General features: G+C 35.1%; 1 protein-coding gene across 1 annotated transcript in view; it reads right to left on the bottom strand.

Annotated features, from left to right (window-relative positions):
• Positions 1–26,235, bottom strand: part of Naam (Nicotinamide amidase) — a 70,119-nt gene that overhangs the window by 6,925 nt on the left and 36,959 nt on the right. The window contains exons 2-3 of the mRNA XM_090167835.1: positions 24,315–24,805; positions 7,314–7,793 (exon numbers count right to left, since the gene is read on the bottom strand). Of these exons, the coding sequence (XP_090023961.1) occupies positions 7,314–7,793; positions 24,315–24,695 (861 nt within the window). The 5' untranslated portion in view covers positions 24,696–24,805. The remainder of the gene's footprint in view (positions 1–7,313; positions 7,794–24,314; positions 24,806–26,235) is intronic.

Below are 26,235 nucleotides of genomic sequence, written 5' to 3' on the forward strand. Positions count from 1 at the left end.
ATTTATTCTCCTGGAAATCTCAATAATTACACCAGAAGTGAATCCATTTAAACAGATCACCGGGAACATGTCCCTTTGCAAGCTCTGCGCAGATTCTTTTGGGCGCTAATTTCCCACCAAAACCGTGGATTTTCATATAGCTAAACTTATTGCGTGTATAGATGGATTGGAAAACTGCTTAAAGGGAAACAAACATTTACGGCGAAGCCCTTAGACGTTCGATATAAATATTTCGATGGAAAGTCAATAAGAAAATAAAATATTTATTAATTAATAAAACAAATTATATCACTATTTTATGCACCATTTTATTTTAAAAAAACTATAAACAAAAGCTAAACTGAGTGAACTCAGTAAAAATAGAACGTTTCAGGCTGCTAACGCCATATTCGGGCATTAAAAAGTTGATAACCTCAATGAAAAATGTTAAAATTACACAGCGTAGTACTGATTTTCAAATATGATTACCTCAAATTAAATAAAATTTTGAAATATAGTACTTATTATAATACGCCCCGAACTAATATTTCTTCTAAGAGGTATTTTTAATGATCAGCGAGTAATTTTAAAAATATAGGAATACTTATCTCCTAAGAGTCATATTATATACTTCTGTTTATAGAAATTTACCAAAGAATTAAATTTTATTTGATATCTCAAGAGATCAAATGTTTAAATTGTAGCAATTGATCTGTTCGTAAGTCGATGTTATTTTTACTTTTTAAATATATTACTTTAAGAACAAATAAAAACTTATCTTAATTATGGACGTTGTGTGAGAACTGTGGCTTGCTAATTAGTGATTAAGCATCAAATCCAGAGATGGCTATAGTGTAATTACATAAAGTTACAGTTGGTGGAATTTCTTGTCTATTTTTTACCAATCCAGGACTCTGTACTGACTTATCTGGAATCGGTTTGACTTAAAAATAAGATAATTCTAAGTGTTACAATAGTTCTTTTTATAAAATAACCTTGGCCATCTTGTTGAAATGTTGCCTCCCCGCTTCAGCTGTGGATCCGTTTTCTCTCCCACTAAAGAGTTTATGAACTCATTCTTAGGCATTGGCTGAACTATTTCAGAGCAACATTTCAACAAGCTGGACAAGCGTAAAGACATTTTATAAAATCAACTATTTGCCTTTCGAATTTACATAGATCCACTCAGCGGCCAACGCGGGAAACTCATAGGGAGAGTCGGAATTCGATGTGTTTTGGGTAAAACTGAGGGGTAAGACAGTCTCAGATAATCTGTACACCGAGTTCATGCATTTAGCACTGTTAAAGGTACATATTTTCAAGAGTTCGCGAGTTCCATTTAGCACTGTCAAAGGCACGGCAGTGTACACCGAGTTCACAGAGTGTCTTACCCCTCGGCTAAAACATGGCTCAACAGGAAGTGGCTAAATTCTAGATAACGTCTGAAATATTTTTTCGGCTTCCAAGCCAGCAAAGATAATATAAATTAGGGCCGTCTACTAGTTTACAAAACTACAATATTTTTTTCCGAGTGATCATAGGATGATGTCGTTCCAAATAAGCCAACCTAACTGTACGAATATCTAAACAGCCTGTAAAAATATCCGTTTTCCAAGTCGAAATCGGACGCACCCGTAAACTGCTGGATTTTCGACGGTCATTAAGCAGATGATTTGCTATCATAAAACACAAAGTGTTTGCTAAGCAGACGGAAATCCCACGTTGCCCGTTACGTAGTTTGTCAAATACCTTCTCAATACGGTGAGTTTTGACCTTTAAAATATCAATGAGAAACATTTATGTACGTACGTTTCAGTGGCGTATGGTCGTACATACAAATCTTTTTATTTTTTTCCATAGTGTGCCACCCCCCCCCTCCAGAACAAAATCCTAGTTACGCCACTGGTACGTTTTATAGTTTCAAGCATTAACCCTTAAAAACTGTTAAGAGCAAATTTAGTCAGTTCAAAATCACCAAAAAAATTTCGTAATAACATGCCTGAAGCCATTCGATTTGCAAAAGCGAACTCCGCGAGAAAATATGTCCTCCAGCTAACTTGGCAATGCAGTCCAAGTAAAACTTTTAAAGGTCTTGGATTGAGTTCTTCAAGAACACGGTAGTAAACATATAAATACTTAATAATCGGGATTTACGTCATTACACGAACGACTGCAACCTTGCGCAGCAATCACACTTTTATGAAGATCAACATTTGAGACAGGGTCGATCGATGCCTTAATGTTCTTTTCGCTTTCTTCAATTACCTTGGCCACAAAAAAATCTTATTTATAGCTCCCAAAATACACTTCACTATTTGTATTTAAAAAGCCTCATTTCTTGCTTATGAAGTTTCATTAGAAAGATGTTAATCGACATTTATCAATTGGCATTAGAGGTTTCTTTAAGAAATACAAATTTTATAGTTGAATTTTGCTAAAATATTTAAACGGTTCTAATGATTTTCCATAATTGTGCCTGTGATTGTAGCCCATTCGATCAAAAGTCGCATATTTTATCGGAAATTTAATTAAGATAATGGTACAATATGATACTGATTGTTCAGTACCTTTGGGTTTTTATTTTCGTAATAAATATATTATCAGTTCGGTATGTAAAGAAAATTAACATCCGAATTATTTTTATTGTAACCTAGATGAAATGATATCTAGAATAATAATATCTATACAGGGTGGAAGCCTCAGCCGTGGTCCAGCCTCAGTACTTTTCCTAGTACACCAGAGTGCTTCCGGTAGAACACTTCTACAGGCGCTTCTTTGGCCATTTTATCCATTATTTAATTTCAGTTAATTAATTTTATTAAGAACAAAGTTACGCACTTGGTTTCCGCGATAGCAGATGACGATTTAAAATCGAAAATGAAAATAAAGACCGAGAAACATCCAGCTAGAATTTGTTCACACTTGGCACACACCTTAATACGGCACTGCGCGGATCATCTAAACATAGTCATTTTCGCTAAATGATAATGACGGAGAACATTCGTAAGAAAATACCTGTAAATCCCCACAACATTGTGGAAACGAACCCAAATTATGGCGATGGGGCAGTGAGTCTTCAAAGAAACAGGAAAAACAAATTTTATTCACCGAGGTTCAAAATTATTTCTCATGAAGGTTTGTAGTTTGTTGCATCGAGAAACATGAATCATTACCTAACTGAAGACTGAGAACTCTAAGCTAAAATTGAAAGGTATATAATAGTTATTTTTATAAAGTAACGTGGCCTTCTTGTTTTAACGTGGCTCTTACGTCACAGTCTCTTACTTTCACAAGCCTACTAGCGCGCGCTACAGTTCGTCAAAGGGATATAGCTTTTTCTAGGGCACGTGCGAAGATATATTTTATTAATTTTCTTTTATAGAAACAACTATCCTTAAAATTGCTAATAAAAAAGTGAAAGGTCTCACTTGTTTTTAAAACGGGCGCACGACGCACGCTTGGTGCTAAGGGTTCATTGGAACGTGCACCGTTATTAAATAGAAGTGGGGAAAAATTGATGAAAACATATAATCGGCTGCGCTTACCCAGCTAGTTAAATGGGGTGACGAAATAGTTGAGTTGGATTCATAGGCTCTTTGGTGGGAGGGCTAATGGACGCGCGTTTGAAAGTAGCTAATAACCAATTTAATAAAAATGTAATTTAATCGCTTTTAATCTTTGATTTGAATTTAATTGGATTTAATCATGATTTAATCATACTAGGATACGAGAGTGTCCTAATTATCAAGATAATGTAAATTAAAATTATTTTCCATTATTATTATCCTAGAATAATATCCACTTTATAACAAATCATAATGTTACCACCTTTATCAGACGTGCTACAAATTTTAAGATACTGTGTACGTTATATTCAAAATTAAAAATAATTATACATTCAAATTTTTACGCAAATTCGATAACAATTGGTTAGAGTTGAATTTATAGAACTGTGTATCAAATTATTTAATTCAATTGAACATTTACTTTTATTCTTAATTTCAATTTCATATTAGTTTAATTTTTCATTTTCATTTAGCATAAATTTAATTCATAATTTTTATTTAATTTAACTTTAATTATCAATCTTATTTGAAAATTTATTTAATTCTCAATTTTATTTGAAAATTTATTTCCATTTTTACTGCCGTTTCAGTTTTTTCTACTGCCTTATTAATTCATAGCCTTAATTTAACATGGATTTAATTCTTAATTAATTTAACATGGATTTAATTCTTAATTAATTTAATATTGATTTAATTCTTAATTAATTTAATATTTATTTAACGCTTAATTAATTTAATTCTTAATTAATTTAATATTGATTTAATATTGATTTAATTTTTAATTAATTTAATAATGATTTAATTCTTAATTAATTTAATATTGATTTAATTCTTATTTAATTTAATATTGATTTAATTCTTAATTAATTTAATATTGATTTAATTCTTATTTAATTTAATATTTATTTAATTCCAAATTTTATTTCAACATTAATTCAAATCTTAATTGTAATTGATTTTAATTCGAAAATAACGATTTTAAGTTGTACATCTAGCTGATTATTATTATTATTATATTCCTTGAACAGACAGCGGCGAAGCCCTCTATTATATCCTGGGACTCTATTTGCAGATATTCAAGGGTCACTCCACATTTGGCAATGATGTGAACCAAATCGAAATTTATTTTATACTTCCCTTTATCAAATAATAATTATATCGCCATCTATGGAGCGCCACATAAAGTTTTCAAAATGGAAGCGCTACTAGCATGTTTCCACAAAGGAATCTTTATTGTCTGCAGCGAAGCGAGTCGATCCCGCGGAGCAGCAAAATTATTAATTTTTGTAATTTCGGGATTTGGTCAGCAGGTGGGCAGCGAGCGGCTTCATTCCTGACGCCAACTGAGAAATTGTTTCTGACCATTTAGAGAATACGCATGCACCAAAGCTTTGGGCAAAAGGAGAAGAGGTGTCTCGTGAGAACGCCCTGCCAGCTAGGAGCAACAAACACAACACCCCACACAAGGAGAACGCAACCCTTCAAAACTCGTCAATGTTCTTGTGTACCAATCTTCATTGGTTAAACGCTTTAGCGCCTGCTGCCGTCAGAAGGGGAAACTTCGGAAATTGTCTTCCCCCGCCCGTAAAACGTGCTCGTCCAATGAAATTTGTACACATCACTGCGTTAGCGTGTTTAAAGGCTAGCTGCGTTCTCCTTGTGTTTGTTGCTCGTAGCTGCCACTTTAACTTCTCTTCGACGGTGTATTACGCTTCATCCGAATCGCCGCATCGACAGAAAACACAAAATCTTGGGGTGTTCCAAAATATTTGGTGAGACCAAATAATTCGATCGAATACCGAATCGAATATTTGATTCGTCGTATCGAATAGCGCTTAGAAAAGTTCTCGAATATTCGATTTTCCTGATCAAATATTCGAATATTCGAAAAGGGAGAGGAAAAGTATTTGGTATTTTCAAATAGTTGCAAACTTGTTGAATAACCGCGGGTCTTTTTCTAAATCTTTTGTTTCAAGGCCATCAATGATAATTCCGTAGTAGTCCTTATTTCTGACACCTCTTTAGGCCACAGCGCAAATTACTTTGCACGTCCATACTTTGTGTATCAAAGCTTTTTATCGAAAGGCAGAAGCCGTTTAATTGTTTATTCAAGCGCCTATTGGCTAGTCAGCTGTTCCTAAAAGGTGTTCCGCGGAACCCTGGGTTTCCGTGGAAGGGTCATAAGGTTATGTATTTGTACCCCGCCGTTCCGCTGGGCACTACGGCGGCACACAAGACAAAGAGTCATGCCGGACAAAAATGCACTTTGCGAAACAAACGTTCGGCCAGTGAGACAGCCATAAAGACAGGCTCACATATGGCAAACAAACGCCCTCATCATGGCCCAACAAAAGGCGACACCATGGGCTGCCCTAATTCCCACCCTCGCACAGCTGAGGACTAGAGTGACTTCCTCTTCCACCACAACTATCCTCCCCAGTAGGATATTGAATGCCGAGTATGGACCGTGGAAGGGTCACAGGGGTTCCGAGAATTCGCAGCGCGGCCATCTTTGTTTGTGTCAAGAGTCTTTTAAGATAAGTAAAAAAATGAGTTGGGGTTCCGCCAGAATTAGGTGGATAATTTATGGTTCCATAGCAAAATAATAATTGGGAACCACTGGGCTAGATTACTAGTGTGCACGGTTTTCTCTTTTGGAATTTTTTAGAATAAAAAAGTAAAACTAAAACCAAGTCTAAAACGAAACAGGTGAAAGGTTTAAGAAATTTTGCGGTTAAAAAAGTGAATTTGGTGCAATATTTTGAACCTAAAAATGTATTTGATATTCGATTCGATCCTCAGAAAATGGTATTTGCACACCTCTACATATTCTACTTATTTCATCGGTTCTATATCTTGATATTGTCCAGTCCCTACTACCAAGTTTGTCTCTTCCAATAACGGCTATCTTGGGGTACCCTGAATGTTGTTCAAATTATTTTAATCTTTTCAAAATTGCCCTGAATATCCGGGTTAAAAACATTTACTCGCCAGGGCAGTATTTCAAATGGATCCAGCCAGCAGGAATAAATAAAATAAAAAGAATGGGAATAAAATATGAAAATAATATATATAAATAGTTGCATAGGTTTATTCTCGCCTTGAGGTTTGTAGGCATAATTTAAAAGAAATTATAAACCTAGGCAAGAAGATAAGGGTGCTGCTCTCGCATGAGGTGTCCGACTTTAGCTTTGGGGCACTGAGAGAATACTCAGAACAACTACTTCTCACCCCACTGGTCGAAAGCTTTTTACACCAAATTCTTGGGTTCCCCTTTTTCATAAAAACGTATTGAAGTTAGCTGTAATAGTTACTAGTTAGTGTAGGGAGCTGTTGACTCACGTGACATGAAGGGCTTTCCACCTAGGAGCAACAAACACGGCACACCTCATAAAGATAACGCAACCGGTCAAAAGTCGTCTATTTTTTTGTGTACACTTTTCATTGGTTAGACGCTTTAGTGCCTGCTGCCGTCGGTAGGGGAAAATTCGGAAATTGTCTTCCCCCTTTCCGTAAAACGTTCAGCGTAAAGGTTCGTTTAATGATATTTGTACACAACACTGCGTTAGCGTGTTTAAAGGCTAGCTGCGTTCTCCTTGTGTTTGTTGCTCCTAGTTGCCAACATGTTCATACCTATGGTTCCTCGGCCACCTAATTAAGGGCATTAATAGTAGCTAGGTTATTTGGCCGAGGGTGGTGCCTATATTATTAGGAAATAAAAACATCATATTCAACCGGAATCCATTCTTGGTAAGTGATATAATGTACCTGAACTTCTTCTGGAACCATATTGAAAGTAGGATGGAAGGATCTTTGGTGGACGTTGGATATGAACGAGATGTGGTCCTCGGGATGCCAGTCGAGGGTGTAGATGACTTCGTTGAATGGAACGGCGTCCAGCATTTTATTGATGACCGGGATGACCTCCTCGCCCATGTGACCCGCCGGACAGCGGTGAATGGCCAGCGATCCGCTGATGAAGTCGTTCTGGACGTCGACGATCAGGAGGGCCGTGGTCGGGTAGAGGATGGACTTGATCCAGTGGTTCCACATGACGCCGAACTCGGTCTCGTCCACCTTGCCGTCCTTGTTCTGGTCGAAAACGTAGAACATGTCCGCTTGCATCCGGATCTGCAGCGTGTACGGCTTTCCTGTCGCATCAGAGAGAAGGTCCCGGCACAGGGAGCCGAATTCCTTCAAGTTCAAACCTCCGTCCTCATCCCTGTCGTAATATTGGAAGCACGTGTCCTGTGACACACAAAAAAAAAACACTAATTATAGACTTTCAAGTACAAGGCGCTACCCGTGAGAAAAAGTGATGCAAATCTAGATCCGTGACTTTTTGAATATGAAATAAGAATCGCTAAGTGTTTCTACATTAAAGCCGACTCAATACTTAATTACAATTCAAACCATTTCTTTGAGTTTTTTCGTTAATACATTATCGTTGTTGTTATTTCAGATTTAAACGAATACTCGTTTTTATATTTAATTACCTTGATTTTTGCCTTCGGGTTTTGAAAATTTATAATGTCAGAAACTATTATACTTATCTTTGCACAACATAACATAATCCCGGCTAAGTCTAGTTTTAGCTTAGGCGGGAGAATGTACCACTGAAACCCTTCACAAACATTATACAGTAGGACTTGCAGCTCCGACTATTCTTTAGTTAAATACATTTTTCTTATGGTCACTCTTTATTGGTTAGTATTTTTTTTAATTGCCAGCCAAAAGGTCGTTTTTTTGTTAATAGATAAGATAACCAACTTCAAGAGAACATACTTCAAAATAAAGCAATATTATAAATGCAATATTAACACAATTAATTTTGCATCGTTATTTCACTGTATCTAATGGTATGCTTAAAAATTGTATTCATAAATATCTACGATTTGCCCTTTTTTCTGAATATCAAAGCCAAGCAAACAAAGTTTGCAGGTTTGCCAGATAAGTGAGACAGGGTTAGCACTTTCATGATTTTTTCAATCGATCTTTTTTAATTACATTGGATTTTTTTATTTTATTTATTTTTTTATACAATTTATGGCTCTTTCATTGTAAAATTTACGGATTTTTTTCTGTTAGCTTATCTTCAATATAATGAAATCTTAATTAAATTTAGTTAATATTAAATATTTTAGTTTACTCAGATTTTCTATGAATTTTATTTCTATTCGTCCATTCGTACATTGTGTGATTTTAATCAACGTTTTATTTTAAATCACTTGATTTTAATCACTATTTAAAATAATTTGATTTAAATCAGGCAACCCAGAAGTGGGATAAATATCGGCTTTCTCAAAGAAAAACAACAAACTCAAAATGATTTTGACAACTTTAAATGAAAGTGTAATCCCAAAAGATTGTGACAAATCATTGAACATCCTCACGAGATTATGATAGATCACTAAAAATCTCGAAAAGATTGTGATAAATCATTGGAAATCCCCACAAGATTGTGCTAAATCATTGGAAATCCCCACAAGATTGTGAGAAATCACTTAAAATCCCCAAAAGGTGATGATAAATCATTGTAAATTTCTACAAGATTGGATAAATCACTGAAAATCCCCACAAGATTGTGAAAAATCAATGGAAATCCCCACAAGATGGTGAAAAATCTGAAAATACCTACAAGATTGTGAGAAAACATTGGGACTCCCCACAAGATTGTGATAAATCATTGGAAATCCCCAAAATATTGTGGGAAATCATTGGTTATCCCCACAAGATTGTGATAAATCATTGGAAATAATGACAAGATTGTGACAAATCATTGGAAATCCCCACAAGATTGTAACAAATCATTGGAAATCTCACAAGATTGTAACAGATCATTGGAAATCTCACAAGATTGTGAGAAGTCATTGGAAATCCCCAAAAGATTGTGACAAATCATTAGAAATCGCTACAAAATTGTGAGAAATCATTGTAAATCTTCACAAGATGGTGATAGCTCAATGGAAATCACAGAATATTTCGAAACTTCTTGACGAGTGACTAAACCTTCGTTTTGGTTCGCGCTTTCGAATGAAAAATTAACGTACAGTAAAATAAAAATGTGCCAACTTATATAATGAAGTGGTGGAATTGGTCATTCAAAGAGACGCGCCTTTTACTTCATAGTTGTATGAAGCAATTAATGAAAAAAAAACCCAAATAAATCACGCGAAAATGTCTTTAAGGCAGGCGCTACGATGTTGCTGTGGTTGTTGCACCCGGAGCCCGCGACGGAACTAATTAAAACCTGTCACTACTGCTAAAGGCTAAACAGACCGTCGTATTTGTCGCCCTTATTTTCAGGAAACACTATTATCTAGCGTTAAACTGAACAAGAGTGCGACAATCAGCTTAGCTCCTGAAATAGAACAGTATCGGAAAAAAGAGTAAATTATGGCGAAAGGCAAAATATTTCTTAGGCGTTTTCATGACTGCTACTAGATAAGTATGTGGAGGTCCAAATTGACACCATAACAAGCCCCGGTCACACTTGATGGTCGAATAGGTTATTATCTCAGTTGGAAGCGACACGTGCAAAATAACTTCATCTAGAGCCTAGCGCCGCCGATCCAACGCCGCCGTCATTTTCTCTGGCGCCGAGTCATTTACTTTTCGGCGCACCGCCGATAAATTTTGATCCGGTTGCCGAAATTGTTTAAGTTTTCCAATGTAACTTTTTTTTTTCAAAAACATTCTGGAATTTCTTTTTTAAATTTTCAAAAGGGGGGAAACATTTTTCCCCTTCACCCCGCCGCCGCCGTAAAAAAATCAACGCCGCCAAGTATTTTTGAAAAATCGGCGGCCCGGCACCGTCGGGTGCTTTTCTCAGAACGCCGCCGCCAACCGAAATGAAATCGGCGCTATACTCTAACTTCATCCGGTTCGGTTATAGCCTAAGCCCTACGTCATTTCAAAATATAACACCAATTTTGAAATTACGAAAATTTCTCCCTAAACAATTAGATAATCATGTTAACTATGCCTACAATAATTTTATATGGCGTAATTTCGATTTCTAGTCGCATTATTTTGGACAATACATGATATTTGAGTTCCCCACCTTGTCGTTTTGAAAGCGATTCTAAGCGAACTGACTTGGCCAAGCTGCTTCGCGAACCACCAATCTCATTGAGCAAGAATGTATAACTTATTTCAAGGTTCGAATTAAAAAAAACCCAGCCCAAAAAACCCATGAGTTTTTTTGGGTATTACCCACTTAAAAAAACCCTCTTAAAAAACCCCATTCAAAGTTTTGAATTTTAAAAAAACACGAGTGGAAAATTTTTAGATATTTATTATTTTAGAAATTTAAAAATATTCTTACAACTTGTAAAGAGCTTAAAAAGACTAACTTACTAAGAGTAAGATTTTTATTACTTTTATTATCTAAACAACCTTATATCTAAATCTTTATAGAGTAATGGCACTGTGACGTCCTAGTAAGTGATAAAAAATTTGCGACCAAAATGGCGGCCATGGCCAAAGCTACAGAGTGCTACTACTCTATTAGACTATTAGCCTATTACCAGTGTTTTGGTTCAGCGCGGAAATTTCACAATTTTCATTGCCTTTTCACATGAAAAATTGTAAAATTATATTGTTATTATATTTAATAAACATAACATATTTCATAAACATAATATATTTAATAAACATAAACAAGAATGTACATTCTTGACATAATATATTTAATAAACATAAACAAGAATGTACATTCTTGACATAATATATTTAATAAACATAAACAAGAATGTACATTCTTGACATAATATATTTAATAAACATAAACAAGAATGTACATTCTTGACATAATATATTTAATAAACATAAACAAGAATGTACATTCTTGACATAATATATTTAATAAACATAAACAAGAATGTACATTCTTGACATAATATATTTAATAAACATAATATATTTAATAAACATAATATATTTAATAAACATAATACATTTAATAAACCATAATAATTTAATAAACATAATATATTTAATAAACCATAATAATTTAATAAACATAATATATTTAATAAACAATAATAATTTAATAAACATAATATATTTAATAAACATAATATATTTAATAAACAATAATAATTTAATAAACATAATAAATTTAATAAACATAATAAATTTAATAAACATAATATATTTAATAAACAATTATAATTTAATAAACAATTATAATTTAATAAACATAATATATGTAATAAACATAATATATGTAATAAACATAATATATGTAATAAACATAATATATGTAATAAACATAATATATGTAATAAACATAATATATGTAATAAACATAATATATGTAATAAACATAATATATGTAATAAACATAATATATGTAATAAACATAATATATGTAATAAACATAATATATGTAATAAACATAATATATGTAATATTTTTAAAATAAAAAACCCATAAATACCCAATAAAACCCGAACAAACCCTAAAAACCCACTGGGCTGGGTATTTAAAAAAACGGGTTTTTTTAAACCCTGACTTATTTCCAGCCCACATCACGGTATGCTCCGTCCCTTAGAAGGCAATCTAAATAGGCAGTTCTTGAAGTTTTATAAAATTCAAATTTGATTTTATTTTCGTTCTAATTTTTTAATAAGAAATAGACAGAAGGCTTTTTGAATCTTTTAACATCCAATGACGGAGTTTTAGAGCAGGCCCGACAAGAGAGAAAGGGACCCCGGTTTGATCGGATGAAGTTCATTTATCAATAAAACGTTTTCATGGCGCTTATGGGACCGAAATTACTATTTTCTCTTAAATTTCAATTAATCATTATATTTTTTTCTAAAATATAAATTAATCATCATAATATTTTCTAAAATTTAATTTAATCATCTTAATTTTTTCTTAAATATAAATTTATTGTCTTAATTTATTTTACCTGCGATTAAGTTGGCTCTGATTTGTCATTACTACAGAAACTATTTTGTATATTTTTATAAATACTTTTAAATATAAAAGGCGATATAAATCAATAGTACAATTATTTATTATTTGATTTTATTCACTGACTTAAAACAAATTGATTTGCAATCAGACAACCCTGAAAATTACACTTCTTTTAATAATATTTCTAATGAAAAATCGAATAATATAGTCCAAAGAGGTTTCAGGTAAAGGGAGTATAATGATTATAATATTCAGGGTTGTGCAAAATTCATTTTGAAAATGCAAAATGCCAAATGCCAAATACCATTTTGTTAATAACCTATATTGCTTAAATTCGTAGCATGTAAAACGTATGTTGTTTATTTAGGTTTTAATTTATTGCTATTTATTTGTTGTAGTTAGACGGCCAGCACATACTATTTTATTATCTTATCTAAATTATTTTTCGTTTTCGTGGTAGCTTATGCATATTTAGTTCAGTCTCAAAATGTATTCTATTTTTCGCGAGTCCTGCTGCATAATATTTATACTATATACGTGGAAAGACGCCATTGCCCTTTTACCGAGCCATTTATTCTCCCATTTATTGGTCGAAACTTTAAAGATGCCTTAAAAATTAGTTATTCCTAATAATTAATTTAATATATTTCAATTACATTAATAATAAATTATAACTAAATACTAAATTGAGCTTTTATTTGTAAAACATTTAAACTAAATACTAATTTACGATGCACCTTCAAAGCCTCTAGACAGTCTGGCAACCGATATCGCATCAATCGACTTTAAAAAAAACCATTCGCGTTTCTACGAGAATTTCTCTAGGGCAGCATATTATAACATTAAGTAACACTACTTTTGATTGCGATGTAAATGGTCTGATAGTTTTTCCTTCTTGCTCAACTTCTTGGAAATGGAACCATCCGTTTTATCAATTTGAATGTCTAACAATTGGCTAGAAAAGTACTCCGATGAACCGGTTGAATGAGTCTTACACAACACCCGCAGATAAAAATTTCCATCCAAATGATCCAATACATCCTGCTCTCAGTACTGGTACTTGAAGGACGCAATCGCGCTATTTGTTTTTTAATATACTAAGGGTCTTATTTTGTAATTGAAAATAGGAGTTGAACCTTGGAGGAATAAAACAAGTATACAGGAGTTGCGGAGAGCTGCGAAATCGGTTTCGTCAGTGACCGTGAACTCGCGCGAGACGGAGGGGTTCAAGCGCGACTAGCGCCAGCTGCATACGGAATTTTGAAACTATTCTCATTTTATAGCATTGTTTTCGCGTCGTCTGGTATGTTTTATTCCTCCAAACAAATACGAGTCATTTTGGAAAAAGGCGCAAGGAATTTAGAAATGTTTCAAATCAAACCAGATGACGCGAAAACAATGATATAAAATGAGAATAGTTGCAAAATTCCGTATGCAGTTGGCGCTAGTCGCGTTTGAACCCCTCCGTCTCGCGCGAGTTCACGGTCACTGACGAAACCGATTTCGCAGCTCTCCGCAACTCCTGTATACTTGTTTTATTCCTCCAAGGTTGAACAAGCTGAGGATGAATTTTCGATCAGCGGACTTTGGTGCGTAGAAACATCGCTGCCAGGCAAGTTTCACAGACGGGGAAAAAAGCAAATAGCAGGGTTGCCAGAATTAGATTATTTTGATGAAATTACACCGAAAATGGCAAACTTTTGTTTCGTGTGGAGGTAGAACGAAGTTTGGAGGCGTAGTATTGACCAATGACTATTTCAGGGAGCAGAGCCAAAAATTTCAATTCTTTTTAGGAAAAATAGGAAAATATTTGCCAATTCATAGGATAATAGAGGACACAAGATAAGACTTTAAACTATAATATAGGGTTTTAAGGTCAGCGTATAATAATATGCTTTGTTAATTTCCCAATTCTCACTAAAGGCGCCAACAATCAAATGTTGACGATAGTAGCTACCGAAACTCCGAAAGGGGTGTGGCGATAGCTTTTGGTTGCGAATTCTACCGTTGAATGACTATATTATAGTACTTTGTAGGACATTTCAAGAAATTACAGGATAATATAGGATGGTTCTTAAAATTAAGGATTTAATTGGAATTATAGGATCCCTGGTCTTCCGGCCATCTAGGAGCAACAAACGCAAACGCAAGGAGAACGCAGCCAGCCTTTAAACAGGCTAACGCAGTGCTGTGTACAAATTTCATTGGACGAACCTTTACGCTCAACGTTTTACGGAAAGGGGGAAGACAATTTCCAAATTTTCCCATTCCGACAGCAGGAGCTAAAGCATCTAACCAATGAAAAATGTAGGCAAGTAAATGCACGAGTTTTGACGGGTTGCGTTCTCCTTGTGTGGGGTGCTGTGTTTCTTGTTAATAGCTGCCATTTAGATGATTTTACCTTACTTGACAACCTACACGTTGATCTTTCATAGTGTAACATTTTTTGTATTAGCTCATTACCTAAATTAACTTTTTGATCATTTTACCTTACTTGTCTACCTACACGTTGATCTTTCAAAGACTTTCATGATAGTGTAGCAGCTTTTTGTATTAGCTCATTGCCCAAATTAACCCTTTACTTATTGGGTTCTGAGTTAAATTATGAGGCATTAGAATTGTTTTTCAGGGCAGGCACCAGAATTCGCCGATCCCCAATTTTGTCATAGGTGACAGCCTCAAATGTTGAGCCATCACTAGATTCATAACTGTTAGTGAAAATTTTATATTATTAGGCAAATCTATTGAGATTCTAAAAACTGTCGTCTGTTAAATGATGGTTCACAATTCAGTACTGAACTTAGGTTTCTTGGGTATTAGCTAAGCATATTATTATTAATTTATGGTGGTTGAGCAACGAATCCATAGATGGCAGGAAGCGTATTTAGATAATTTCGTTTATCATCAACTTATTAAGCAGAAAAAAAGGTTTTTTTATGATAAAATCAGGAGCTAGACAGTGGCGAGTAAAATTAAGCTCTTGAATGTCCCAAGGCGTAATTTGGTTAGAAGGCCCCTAGAGACCCAGGCTACTGGAGATTTCATTAATAAGCCTAAAGACGACGATCGGGCTCTAGGGGCGCGCCTAGTGCGCCTATTGGGTAATCCGCCACTGGAGCTAAAGAATAAATATTGTCTAGACGCTCTCAAGAAAAATATTCGAATACTTCTACAATTGATTAAATTTTGTAATGTCAAGGCAAATGAAATCGCAAAGATAACCACCAAACCGAAAATCATTTTCAAGGTCCGGAGCTTTAAAGAAATTCCAAGTCAATAAAAAATATTAATTTTTAATTTTAATTTTGATTAGCACAAATGATTCGTACGTCACATAGTTTCATTAATATAAAAATAAAATTAATTAAATTTAATTAGTACTTTGCTTTCATTTGGCATTGTGTATATTTCTAAGCTATGTAATTATATTTATTTCACACTATACCACAAGTAACATAATATAATAAGTATTTAAAAAAATACTAAATACTTTTTTCAAAAATTATTTAAAATACAAAAAGAAATACTGAAAATGTATTTAAAATACGATTATTTAAATACTACCCAACACTGACACTAGGGGACTATGTTCCTAGAACTAAAGCTCTAAAAATCAGTTCGGTGAAATGTATTTATTATTGTCATATTTATTTATATAACATTACTTCTGATGATACATTAAATATTAAATGGTATATGTTATAGGTAATACATAATATATTATGCATAATAAATTTGATTTGAGTCACGATTGGATTGGTTTCCGTTGACAAATTTCTATATAAAATATTTTCATAAAATCAATGACGTACATATATCTATTTTAAATAAGTGACTTTTTTAAAATATTTTAGTTGAAATTGATTTTATTTAATCTTAGACAACTTTGAGTCAATATTCGGTGTTGGTCCATTTGATTGAAAAATATGTGATCGACAGTCGATCATTATACGTTGCAATTGATCGAAATTCCATTTGATCGAATCCCATTTGTTTCATAAGATCGAACCTTCAAATGATCGAATACTATTTGATCGAATTCAAAAGTATTTATAGTTCTAGTTGGTATGTTTTTATTTAACCGAATGTCAATATGAAGTGCAGAAGGAATAATGATGGAATAATTCATTGCTTTAACTGTATTAAGCCAAAAAGATGAAGATATTTTTACTTTATACACTATATGATGGAATTTTTTATGACATCGACGATAACGGCCCGTTGTTTTTGATATACAGGGTGTTAACGAAAAAACGATACAGAGCCAATTACTCAAAATGTGTTTTATGTAAGAATTTGAAATTTGCAGGATACATAGAGGGTGCAGGGGGACCAATGTCAATGAAAATTTCAATGACCTTGAACCAGGTCTTCAAGGTCATTCAAAATTTGTCTCGAGAACCATTAGGATTAGGAGAATGGTTCCAATTAGAAAAATGCCCGCCAAGGTTTTTTAAGTCAACTTCAGCGGCGGCGATCGGAAAATATTTCTGTGGGGCCCATGCCATTATTTTTTCATACAAAAATGCATATACTTAAAACTGAAGCATGAAAATGTACAGCTCTAATTTTCTATATATTTTTATAAGTGTTCTTTATAATATCTCATCCGCCATGGATTACATTGATAATAAAAGTTAAGTCGATATCTTTAGAAAAATATCCGTGTACATGGCTAGATAATTAAGCCCTTCTTGGCCACATACTTAACGAAGGTATTTTAGGTAATTTTCTGTTTGGACGAATCTATCGAAATCAATTTTACGGTTATATCATCTTAATGCTACTCGCATCTGCAATCTCAAAATAACTTCCGTCAAAAGACTGAATTCGGACCCAAATAAAGGCAGTGATATTATAAATTTTAACCTGGTTGCTATTTTTCCTCAATTCAATTTCTGTGGGGGCTCTGCCCTCGTTTGGATTTCCCTGTGGGGGTTCGAGCCCCAGAGCCCCCACGTGATCGCCGTCACTGGTCAGCTTACCTTTCACCTAAGGTAAATAAACTGGCATTTTTTATTCCTTCATTAAAAACTAAAATTAATGGGAAATTAAAACGCTTTCCAAACTTAAATTAATGTGAAATTAAAACGCTTTCAAATTAAAATTAACGTAATTGAAATAATGAAGAATAGCTTTTTCTATAAAATAAACTACGCTTGCTGAACTTGTTCTTATGTAGCTTATTCGTCACGAAATACGTACAAGTTCAGTTCAGTTTATGCTTAGAAACAGGGTACCTCATCGAATTTAATCTTATGTGACGAGTTTTAGCGTTGCTCTTCTTCCAAAATAAATAAAATTTCAGAAACGAGGTCATTTCAGGCGTCACATAAATGAAAACATTCGAAAATAATGGGGTTGCATTTTATCACCAGACGGCGTTTCCTACAGCCTCATTAAACATATCTCCGAGCCTGTAATGATCGCCATAGAGCCTACTTCCTCGCCATAAAAAAGTTTTCGGAATGGGTACTTTCGTGTTGAAATTTCCTTAAAACATTTCCTGTTAATAAATTTTGCGAAAATGATGACGTTTCTCAGAATAACAAAACGAAAACTATAACTATTTTAAAACGTGTTTTTTAATCGAAAGCAAGGTCGTCTGCGAACACGTGGTAGAACTTTCTTTAACGTAACTAGCGCCATTTACACTAACTTCTGATGAAATATGAAATTTGAAGCAGACGAAAAACGATCCGATTGTGGTGGGTAATTTAAAAAAGTTTTAAGCTAAAGTAGGACTCGCGACTAATGAATTTCAATTTCAGAGTTTACTAATCCAACTAATAATAAAATAAAAATAACTACTGTACTACATTTTGTTCACCAAATATTACATTTACTATGAATACATGTTACGATTCTGGTGGGTAATTTAAAAAAGTATTAAGCTAAAGTAGAACTCGTGACTAATTAATTTTAATTTTAGACTATATTAAGCCAACTAATAATAAAATTAAAATAAGTACATTTTGTTCACCAAATGATACCTCGACTATGAATAAATGTTACAAACGTAGAATTACGTCACTTGGGGTACAGCTTACGTCACAGACATTTAGAGCGACGAATACCCAATTCCGGTTCACCCCTTCGGGCCACCATCAAGTCGAGAATTATGGTCTGTCTAGTACAGCGAAAGGTACTGGAGAATCGTTAACTTGTCAATGGCTTCGCCAACTAGTATTCAAACAAGCCGCAAAAACTAGTGTTAATTGTAATTTGTAAATAATAGGTTTCGGACAATGGCGGTTATTGAATAATATAGCATTAGTGAAGTTCAAGGTATAAACTAGTGGTTTTCATAGTACTTGTAGTGACATACATTGCCGTATTAACCCATGGCAGGGTCCCTAGGCTTCAGCTTTGCCAGCCCATAAGTGTATAATATTGTTACATAACAGTGACGCTTCCTATTCCGCACATGCGAAACTTTTATTCACAAGACGGGCTTCGTCCAGTGGCGTAGCTGATGGTCCGCAGGGCCCGCGGTGCGGGGGGGCCTCGAGCTTCAGGGGGGCGGGTGGCAGCGCTAACCATAAAAAAATTAAAAATGGTCCTCATAGAATTTTTTTGCGGGGGGGTGGGGGCCCTGAGTTTTTTTTATTTTTTTTTATTTATGGTCAGCCTTATGGCTAATGCGGCAATGGTGACACCTAGAAGCAACAAACACTAGGAGAACGCAGCTAGCCTTAAAACACGCTAACGCAGTTTTGTGTACCAATTTCATTGGACGAACCTTTACGCTCAACGTTTTACGGAAAGGGGGAAGACAATTTCCGAATTTTCCCCTTCCGACGCCAGCAGGCGCTAAAGCGTCTAACCAATAAAAACTGTACACCGAAAAATGCACGACTTTTGACGGGTTGCGTTATCTTTATGTGGTGTGCTGTGTTTGTTGCTCTTAGGTGACAATCAACTTGTGTTAGCTCAAAATGAAATAAAACAAAAAAATTGGGCCTATGTACAAAATTTATACAAAACCGAATAGGAATAGCGATAAAGAAATGTATTACGAGTATCACCCGTTGGTGGGCACCCGTAGAGCTGCACCATTTGAGAGTTTTTCCTTGAGGTGTATCGGGGAAGCGGGTCAGTGTGCAGTTTCGCTTTAAGCTGGTTTTCTAAGGCGGATGCATCGTTATCGGTAAAACAATCAACAGATGGGAATTAGGACAGGCTTCGTTGCTATTCGCACATATGGCCGCTATTAAGCTACATGTAGTCACCTTTTTTCGCCGAGTTTACACATCCACTGAAACCTTATTCACGACCGATCCTTTTTTACACTTCACAGGACCAGAAGTTTATAATTACGTTTCGTATAAGTGTGGCAGTTCTCCATCTGATAAAGTTTTACTGAGAATAATTTCTATATAATTTCTTTAAACAAAAATATATATATTCGTGATCTTAAAGGCAATATAACCTCAGGTATTTGGTGTGGAACACCAACGTTTGCAGCTCTGGCCGCTCTTGCCTTTGCCTTTAAAAATGTTTGGCGCCACTATATAGGGAAATTTGAAAAATTTAAGAGGTCTTCCATAAAGATTGCTTTGCAGGTTATATTCCCTTTAACATCAGTTCATAATAAAAAGCTTTACATAAGGGCTGCACATTTTTGATGTTCTTTGCGAGTTTGCCTGGTACACCGATTACAGGATTGCCAATAAATTTTCAGATTCAAATTCCCTGACTATTCCCTGACCATTTTAAGAGATTTTCCCTGACTTTTTAAGGTGAAAATTTTTATTTTATATTTTACTTTTATCAGAAATTAGTAAATTTATATGGATTTATATTTCAGTAAAAAGGCTATTGCAATGTTGAAAAAATTAGCCAAACTTTCAAGGAAATAAATAATAATCATAGAAATTGTCATAGTTCTAGAGTAAAATTCAAAAGTGTCATGAGAAAATCGAATTGAATGAATTTTCCCTGACCTTTTATATTTTATTTAAATTCCCTGACTTTTCCCTGACTTTGAAGGCCTATTTTCAAATTCCTTGCATTTCCCTGACTTTTTAGGCCTATTTTTAAATTCCCTGACCTTTCGCTGACTTTTAAGGCCTATTTTGAAATTCCTGGCCTTTCCCTGACTTTTTAGGCCTATTTTTAAATTCCCTGACCTTTCCCTGACTTTTTAGGCCCTTTTTAAACTCCCTGACTTTTCCCTGACTTTTTAGGCCCTTTTTAAATTTCCTGACTTTTAAGGCCTATTTTGAAATTACAGGCCTTTCCCTGACTTTTTAGGCATATTTTTAAATTCCCTGGCCTTTCCCTGACTTTTTAGGCCCTTTTTAAATTCCCTGGCCTTTCCCTGACTTTTTAGGCCCTTTTTAAATTCCCTGACTTTTAAGGCCTATTTTGAAATTCCTGGCCTTTCCCTGACTATTTAGGCTAATTTTAAATTCCCCGACTTTTAAGGCCTATTTTGAAATTCCTGGCCTTTCCTTGACTTTTAAGGCCTATTTTGAAATTCCTGGCCTTTCCCTGACTATTTAGGCTAATTTTAAATTCCCTGACGTGTGGCAACCCTGGATTACGCGAAGTACGTCAAGTTTACGAGGAGTAAGCAGATTACTCCGATATTACATACTCTTTAAGGGAAGCGTGTAAGCTGATTACGCAAAGAGTGGTCGGCTTCGTCGTCATATTGAATGCGCGCTAAACGTAATAATTTGTTTTTGAGCTTATATTTATGTTTATGACGTCAATAATACGTCACTCCAAACAAAGCTCTCAGTATTTAATTCAATTTGCGGAAAATAATTATAGATTAATTGTTATATAATTATAGATCTGGTTTGAGAAAACCCCAGTTTGAATGTTATACCCGAGGCCCGAGGAGGTAGTCACTCGTAAATATTTTGTACACCGGGTTACTGAATTTCGTAAAATAATCGGTTATTGCTCACAATTTTTGGGTGATTTTCAGTGATTATTCAAAGGTTTTTTTGTGAACAAATGAGGTACGCGGTTTTAGATTTACGCAGTGGCGGCCTAAGGGGGGGGGGCGGTCCGCCTCGGGTACCAGGGCAGCAGGGGGTGCCATCGGAGAAGCTCGAGGGGGGGGGGGTGCAAATCAGAACGATTAAACTTGAAGAAGACCGACCCGTGAAAACTTCTGCACGGTCCTGGGGGGTGTCATAAACACTGCCGCCGCCCCGGGGACCCAGCCTTCTTAAGCCGCCACTGGATTTACGAAAGGCGTTCGTTCTAGAAAATGTGAGAAATTTATGAACTACCAAAGCGGGGATACTTTTAGTAGGATAATTCCTCAAAAACCACTATAATTCACACTGCGTATAACATGTAATTAGAAAAATGAGGGGAGGGAATTATACATTGCTCCAGATTCCTGAAAAGGTTATGTGTACTCCCATTAAGGTGCAACATTCAAACTAAGATTTGGCAAACATGAGTATCCTCGTCCGATCATGTTTGCATGGAAACTTTTTGAAGATTATTGTTTAACCTTTAATTAGCGCCATTAATGGGTAAAATCGAAAGAGGGAGACTTTTGAGTCATAACGATTTAAGGCGAAATAGAAATGCGTGATAATTCTTCGAAATTTGGGTAAATATTTGACAAAAGTTATCGGGCTTCATTCAGATTTGATGCGCGTTTCTAAATCTATTACGGAGGGAAAATAATTTATTTATTAGTACATATTCCTATACAATATAATTTTAACATTTAACAAGGTTCGAAAAAAGTTAATATTGAGCCATTTGGCGGGAAATTTGCGCCCATTGGAATCCGCGTTTCATTTTAAGGGTCTAGTTGCATACTTTTTTCATACGAAACATTTTATAAACTTATGTTATCAGGAATTATTTCGACCAAGTTGAGTAACTGACACACTTACGGAAAATAGATTTAAACGTATGAGGGCCTAATGACTCTAAGCATACTCTCCGAACTGTTAGAGTTCAAAGAAATTTAAATATTTTGTTTTTGTCGATAAGTCGCCTGATTGCTTTCATAAGTAAAATAGTAATTATAAGTATAACACTTCCTATTATCGTACCACTATTTAATTAATGATGACCATGTAAATCATTACATGTAGTCAGCCTTTATGAACGTGCGTTTGCATAGTTTGTCCCAACGAGGCGTTACTTAGACGGTGGGGTTAACTGAAAATTTAAACTCTTCCACAATTAAATCTAACTCTTACTTAATTGAAATAAACAATCATGAAAGAAACTTGGCTATTAAAAATATCCCCTTCGTTTCTGAAAGTTGATATTTTCGAATTTGAGAAACAAATTTGCCAACTACGAGTTGGTGGTTGACATATGGGTATTATGTTGCTTAGTATTTTAATTAACTGCCTATTCAGCCACTAAAGTTCGCCAATTGTTACAAATGTATTCATTTCATATCAAAAATTATTAAAAACAAACACTTAACCGAAAAAGCATAATATATTAATTTTTCTTAGCAGGCTTGAGTGACAGATCCATAAATTTGATTAGGGCCTGTGTCATCTTCTGCTACCCGAGTAAGTCAACAGTTTCATCACAGCCGAAACTCTAATGGTTAGCATTTCCAGGGCCGGCGCTGGGAATTTCGGGCCCCAGGTAAGCGTTCTCAGCCCCCCCCCCCCCCCCTATTTTGGAAATAGTCAGAAAATTTTAGTTAGGTACCCAGGCCGGCGGGCCCCTTTTTGGAGGCCCGCGCCCGGGGTACTTTTGCCACGCTTACCCTCCCCCTAACGCCGGCGCTAAGCATTTCAAACTATTAAGGAATATTTCGGTTTGATATAAACAAGCTTCATGTAACTGTTAACTTCAGATGATTTAAAAAATCAGGTAATCTGAGTTAAATACAGTTGAAAAACACTTGGTGGTATCAGAAAAAGTAACAGTGAACCTTTCGAAGTTGGCAGCACAATCAAGTTTACTCGTAACACTGACAATTTAATTGTTAATTTGCTTGACGATGTTCAAAAAATTGAGAATTTTAAGAATAATTCCAAATATTAATTTAAAACAAGGTCGCGAGCCAAAATATACCTCTCCTTGGAAGAGTTTTTAATTTTCAGTGAAGCGTAACTGTATCCGTGGTTCTGCGGTAGAACGCTCACCTGTCGTGCTAGAGAGCTCGGGTTCGAATCCCGGCCGATTAAAAAATTATACTACACCCAATGACAAAAAGAGGGCGCTTTTGGAAAAAAACCTTTTCCCTGATTCTAAGAAACTCGGTACGCAGTGATTACCCTTTGCCCCGAAAATGCGAACGCGTTCGCAGGCCTGACAGACAGACCCACCCACAGACAGACAGACACGGTGGTTGTATAACCCCTCCTAGGGTACAAAGTCCCCTCGGAGAGGTAATTATAGTTTTTTATTTTCAAAGGTATCACTTTAGCGGCCCATCGTTAGCGTATTGGGCTCTTCAAAATTTAACGGGCGAAACATTGTAAATTTTAAGTAGGTCCCAAAAAAAAATTGAAAACATTTAAGTTCAAATTTTAAATACTTAAAATTCTACATAAATTTAGGGCAATAATCTATCCTTGATACATATACCCCTACTTAATTGAAAGGATATAGGGTGGATATGGCATCAAGTCTTTAAATTTCTTATTGGCTATGACATTAATGACGTTATTCCACTGAGTACAAATAAATAAGTTTTGGCATTCGTAATCATTTAGATTTATGGTGATTATTTCCACTATCTACAAGCAGCCATTTAAAAATAATTTTCAATTAAGTCTACACTTTTTTAACTTTCGTCACGAGCGAAATTAAACTTAAAATGACGTCGGTTTTAAATTTCAAAGAAAATGTCGAAACGTAACGTCGACAATATGTAATACACACCTGAAGATCCTGTTCCGTAACTGCGAGTCCATTTTGCTTAGCCACGTGAAAAAAGTTGCTCATTTTGGGTGCAGCCGGACCGGCGATGGAAGAAAAATGAGAACGGTGCGTGTAACTTGCCAGTCCCGACGAGGAGTTACGCAGTCGGTGGTGTTTGTTAGCGGCGGCGGCGGCGGCTGACCAACTAACCGCGTCTGAGCCGAGGAGAAAAGGAAACGACGTGCGGAGAGGCCGACAACTTTTCGCGCCTCTAGTAACCGAGATTTGAAGTTCAAAGAGTGTCGAGGCACGGCTGGCTCCCCTCCATTGCGTTCCAAAACACAATTTAACTCCTCCCACGGCCAGACTCCGACGCATTCGAAGCGCGATCTTGAAGGGCATTCGAAGTTGCCTTGGTTACAGTCAGGAAGTTGAAGCTAAACGTGCGTTTTCCGCCGCTAAGCACGAAGCCCAAAACGTCTTGAAAGCAGCAACAGCGGCACCAACGAAAACTATCAAGTAAAAAAGAAAAAAAAAAGAACAGTTGAAACTAAAGGTGGTGTAGTGGAGAGCGGGGAAAAAATCATAAAGTGAAAATCTTCGGGAGGCAGGGCCGGACGAACTATAAAATTCTCGACACGAAATGCCTAAAACGGAAATTCCTCTAAGTTGGAACCAAAGTGGGATTTTCGGGTCGCACGCGCTCGCGTTCTTCGCGTCCCTCCGAGCTAAGCCTATTTTATCGATTTTTCCAGCGCGCGCTCCTATCACGGTTTTCTACAAGGCCGTATCGTTTTAACTGGACGTTCTATGATCGTTATTTCATACGATTGGGGAGAATGGGAGTGCGGACGAAAGCCATTCCGACGCTGTAATGTTTTTGGACGAAATTTACGTCATTTTAAACCAATTTTTATTTCCCCATTTCAAACGACATCTCGAGGAAGATTCGGACTTTCGGAGATACCGAGTCTTTTTATCTATCGTTTTCGGCCGAAAGCCGGAAAGTGTCTTGCCGTCTGTCGAGGCAGTTTTTCCATTTGTAAAAAAACTCGTTTATAACGAATGGAAAATGAAGTTTCCAGATAAAATTCAACGAGCCAACCATTTTCGATATTTCGAAGTTCCAAAACTATCCCATTTTAAAAATAAACTTTTTCGGATTGTAATAAAAAATTAGAGAATGTGCCAGTTCTAGTTTATATAATGACATTAATATTAGTTTGGAAATCATTTTAATTTCCCATTAATTTTAGTTTTGGAAAGCATTTTAATTTCCCATTAATTTAGTTTGGAAAGAATTTTAATTTCCCATTCATTTTAGTTTGGAAAGCGTTTTCATTTCCCATTCATTTTAGTTTGGAAAGCGTTTTCATTTCTCATTCATTTTAGTTTGGAAAGCGTTTTAATTTCCCATTGAGTTTAGTTTGGAAAGCGTTTTAATTTCTCATTGAGTTTAGTTTGGAAAGCGTTTTAATTTCCCATTCATTTTAGTTTAGAAAGCGTTTTCATTTCCCATTCATTTTAGTTTGGAAAGCGTTTTAATTTCTCATTGAGTTTAGTTTGGAAAGCATTTTAATTTCCCATTAATTTTAGTTTGTAAAGCATTTTAATTTCCCATTAATTTTAGTTTGGAAAGCATTTTAATTTCCCATTAATTTTAGTTTGGAAAGCATTTTAATTTCCCATTAATTTTAGTTTGGAAAGCATTTTAATTTCCCATTAATTTCAGTTTGGAAAGCATTTTAATTTCCCATTAATTTTTGTTTGGAAAGCATTTTAATTTCCCATTAATTTTAGTTTGGAAAGCATTTTAATTTACCATTAATTTTAGTTTGGAAAGCATTTTAATTTCCCATTAATTTCAGTTTGGAAAGCATTTTAATTTCCCATTAATTTTAGTTTGGAAAGCATTTTAATTTCCCATTAACACTTTTTATGA

The sequence above is a fragment of the Leiobunum rupestre genome, chromosome 3, assembly GCF_980474605.1.
Source record: "Leiobunum rupestre chromosome 3, qqLeiRupe1.1.hap1, whole genome shotgun sequence".
In the NCBI taxonomy this organism is placed as follows: domain Eukaryota; kingdom Metazoa; phylum Arthropoda; class Arachnida; order Opiliones; family Sclerosomatidae; genus Leiobunum; species Leiobunum rupestre.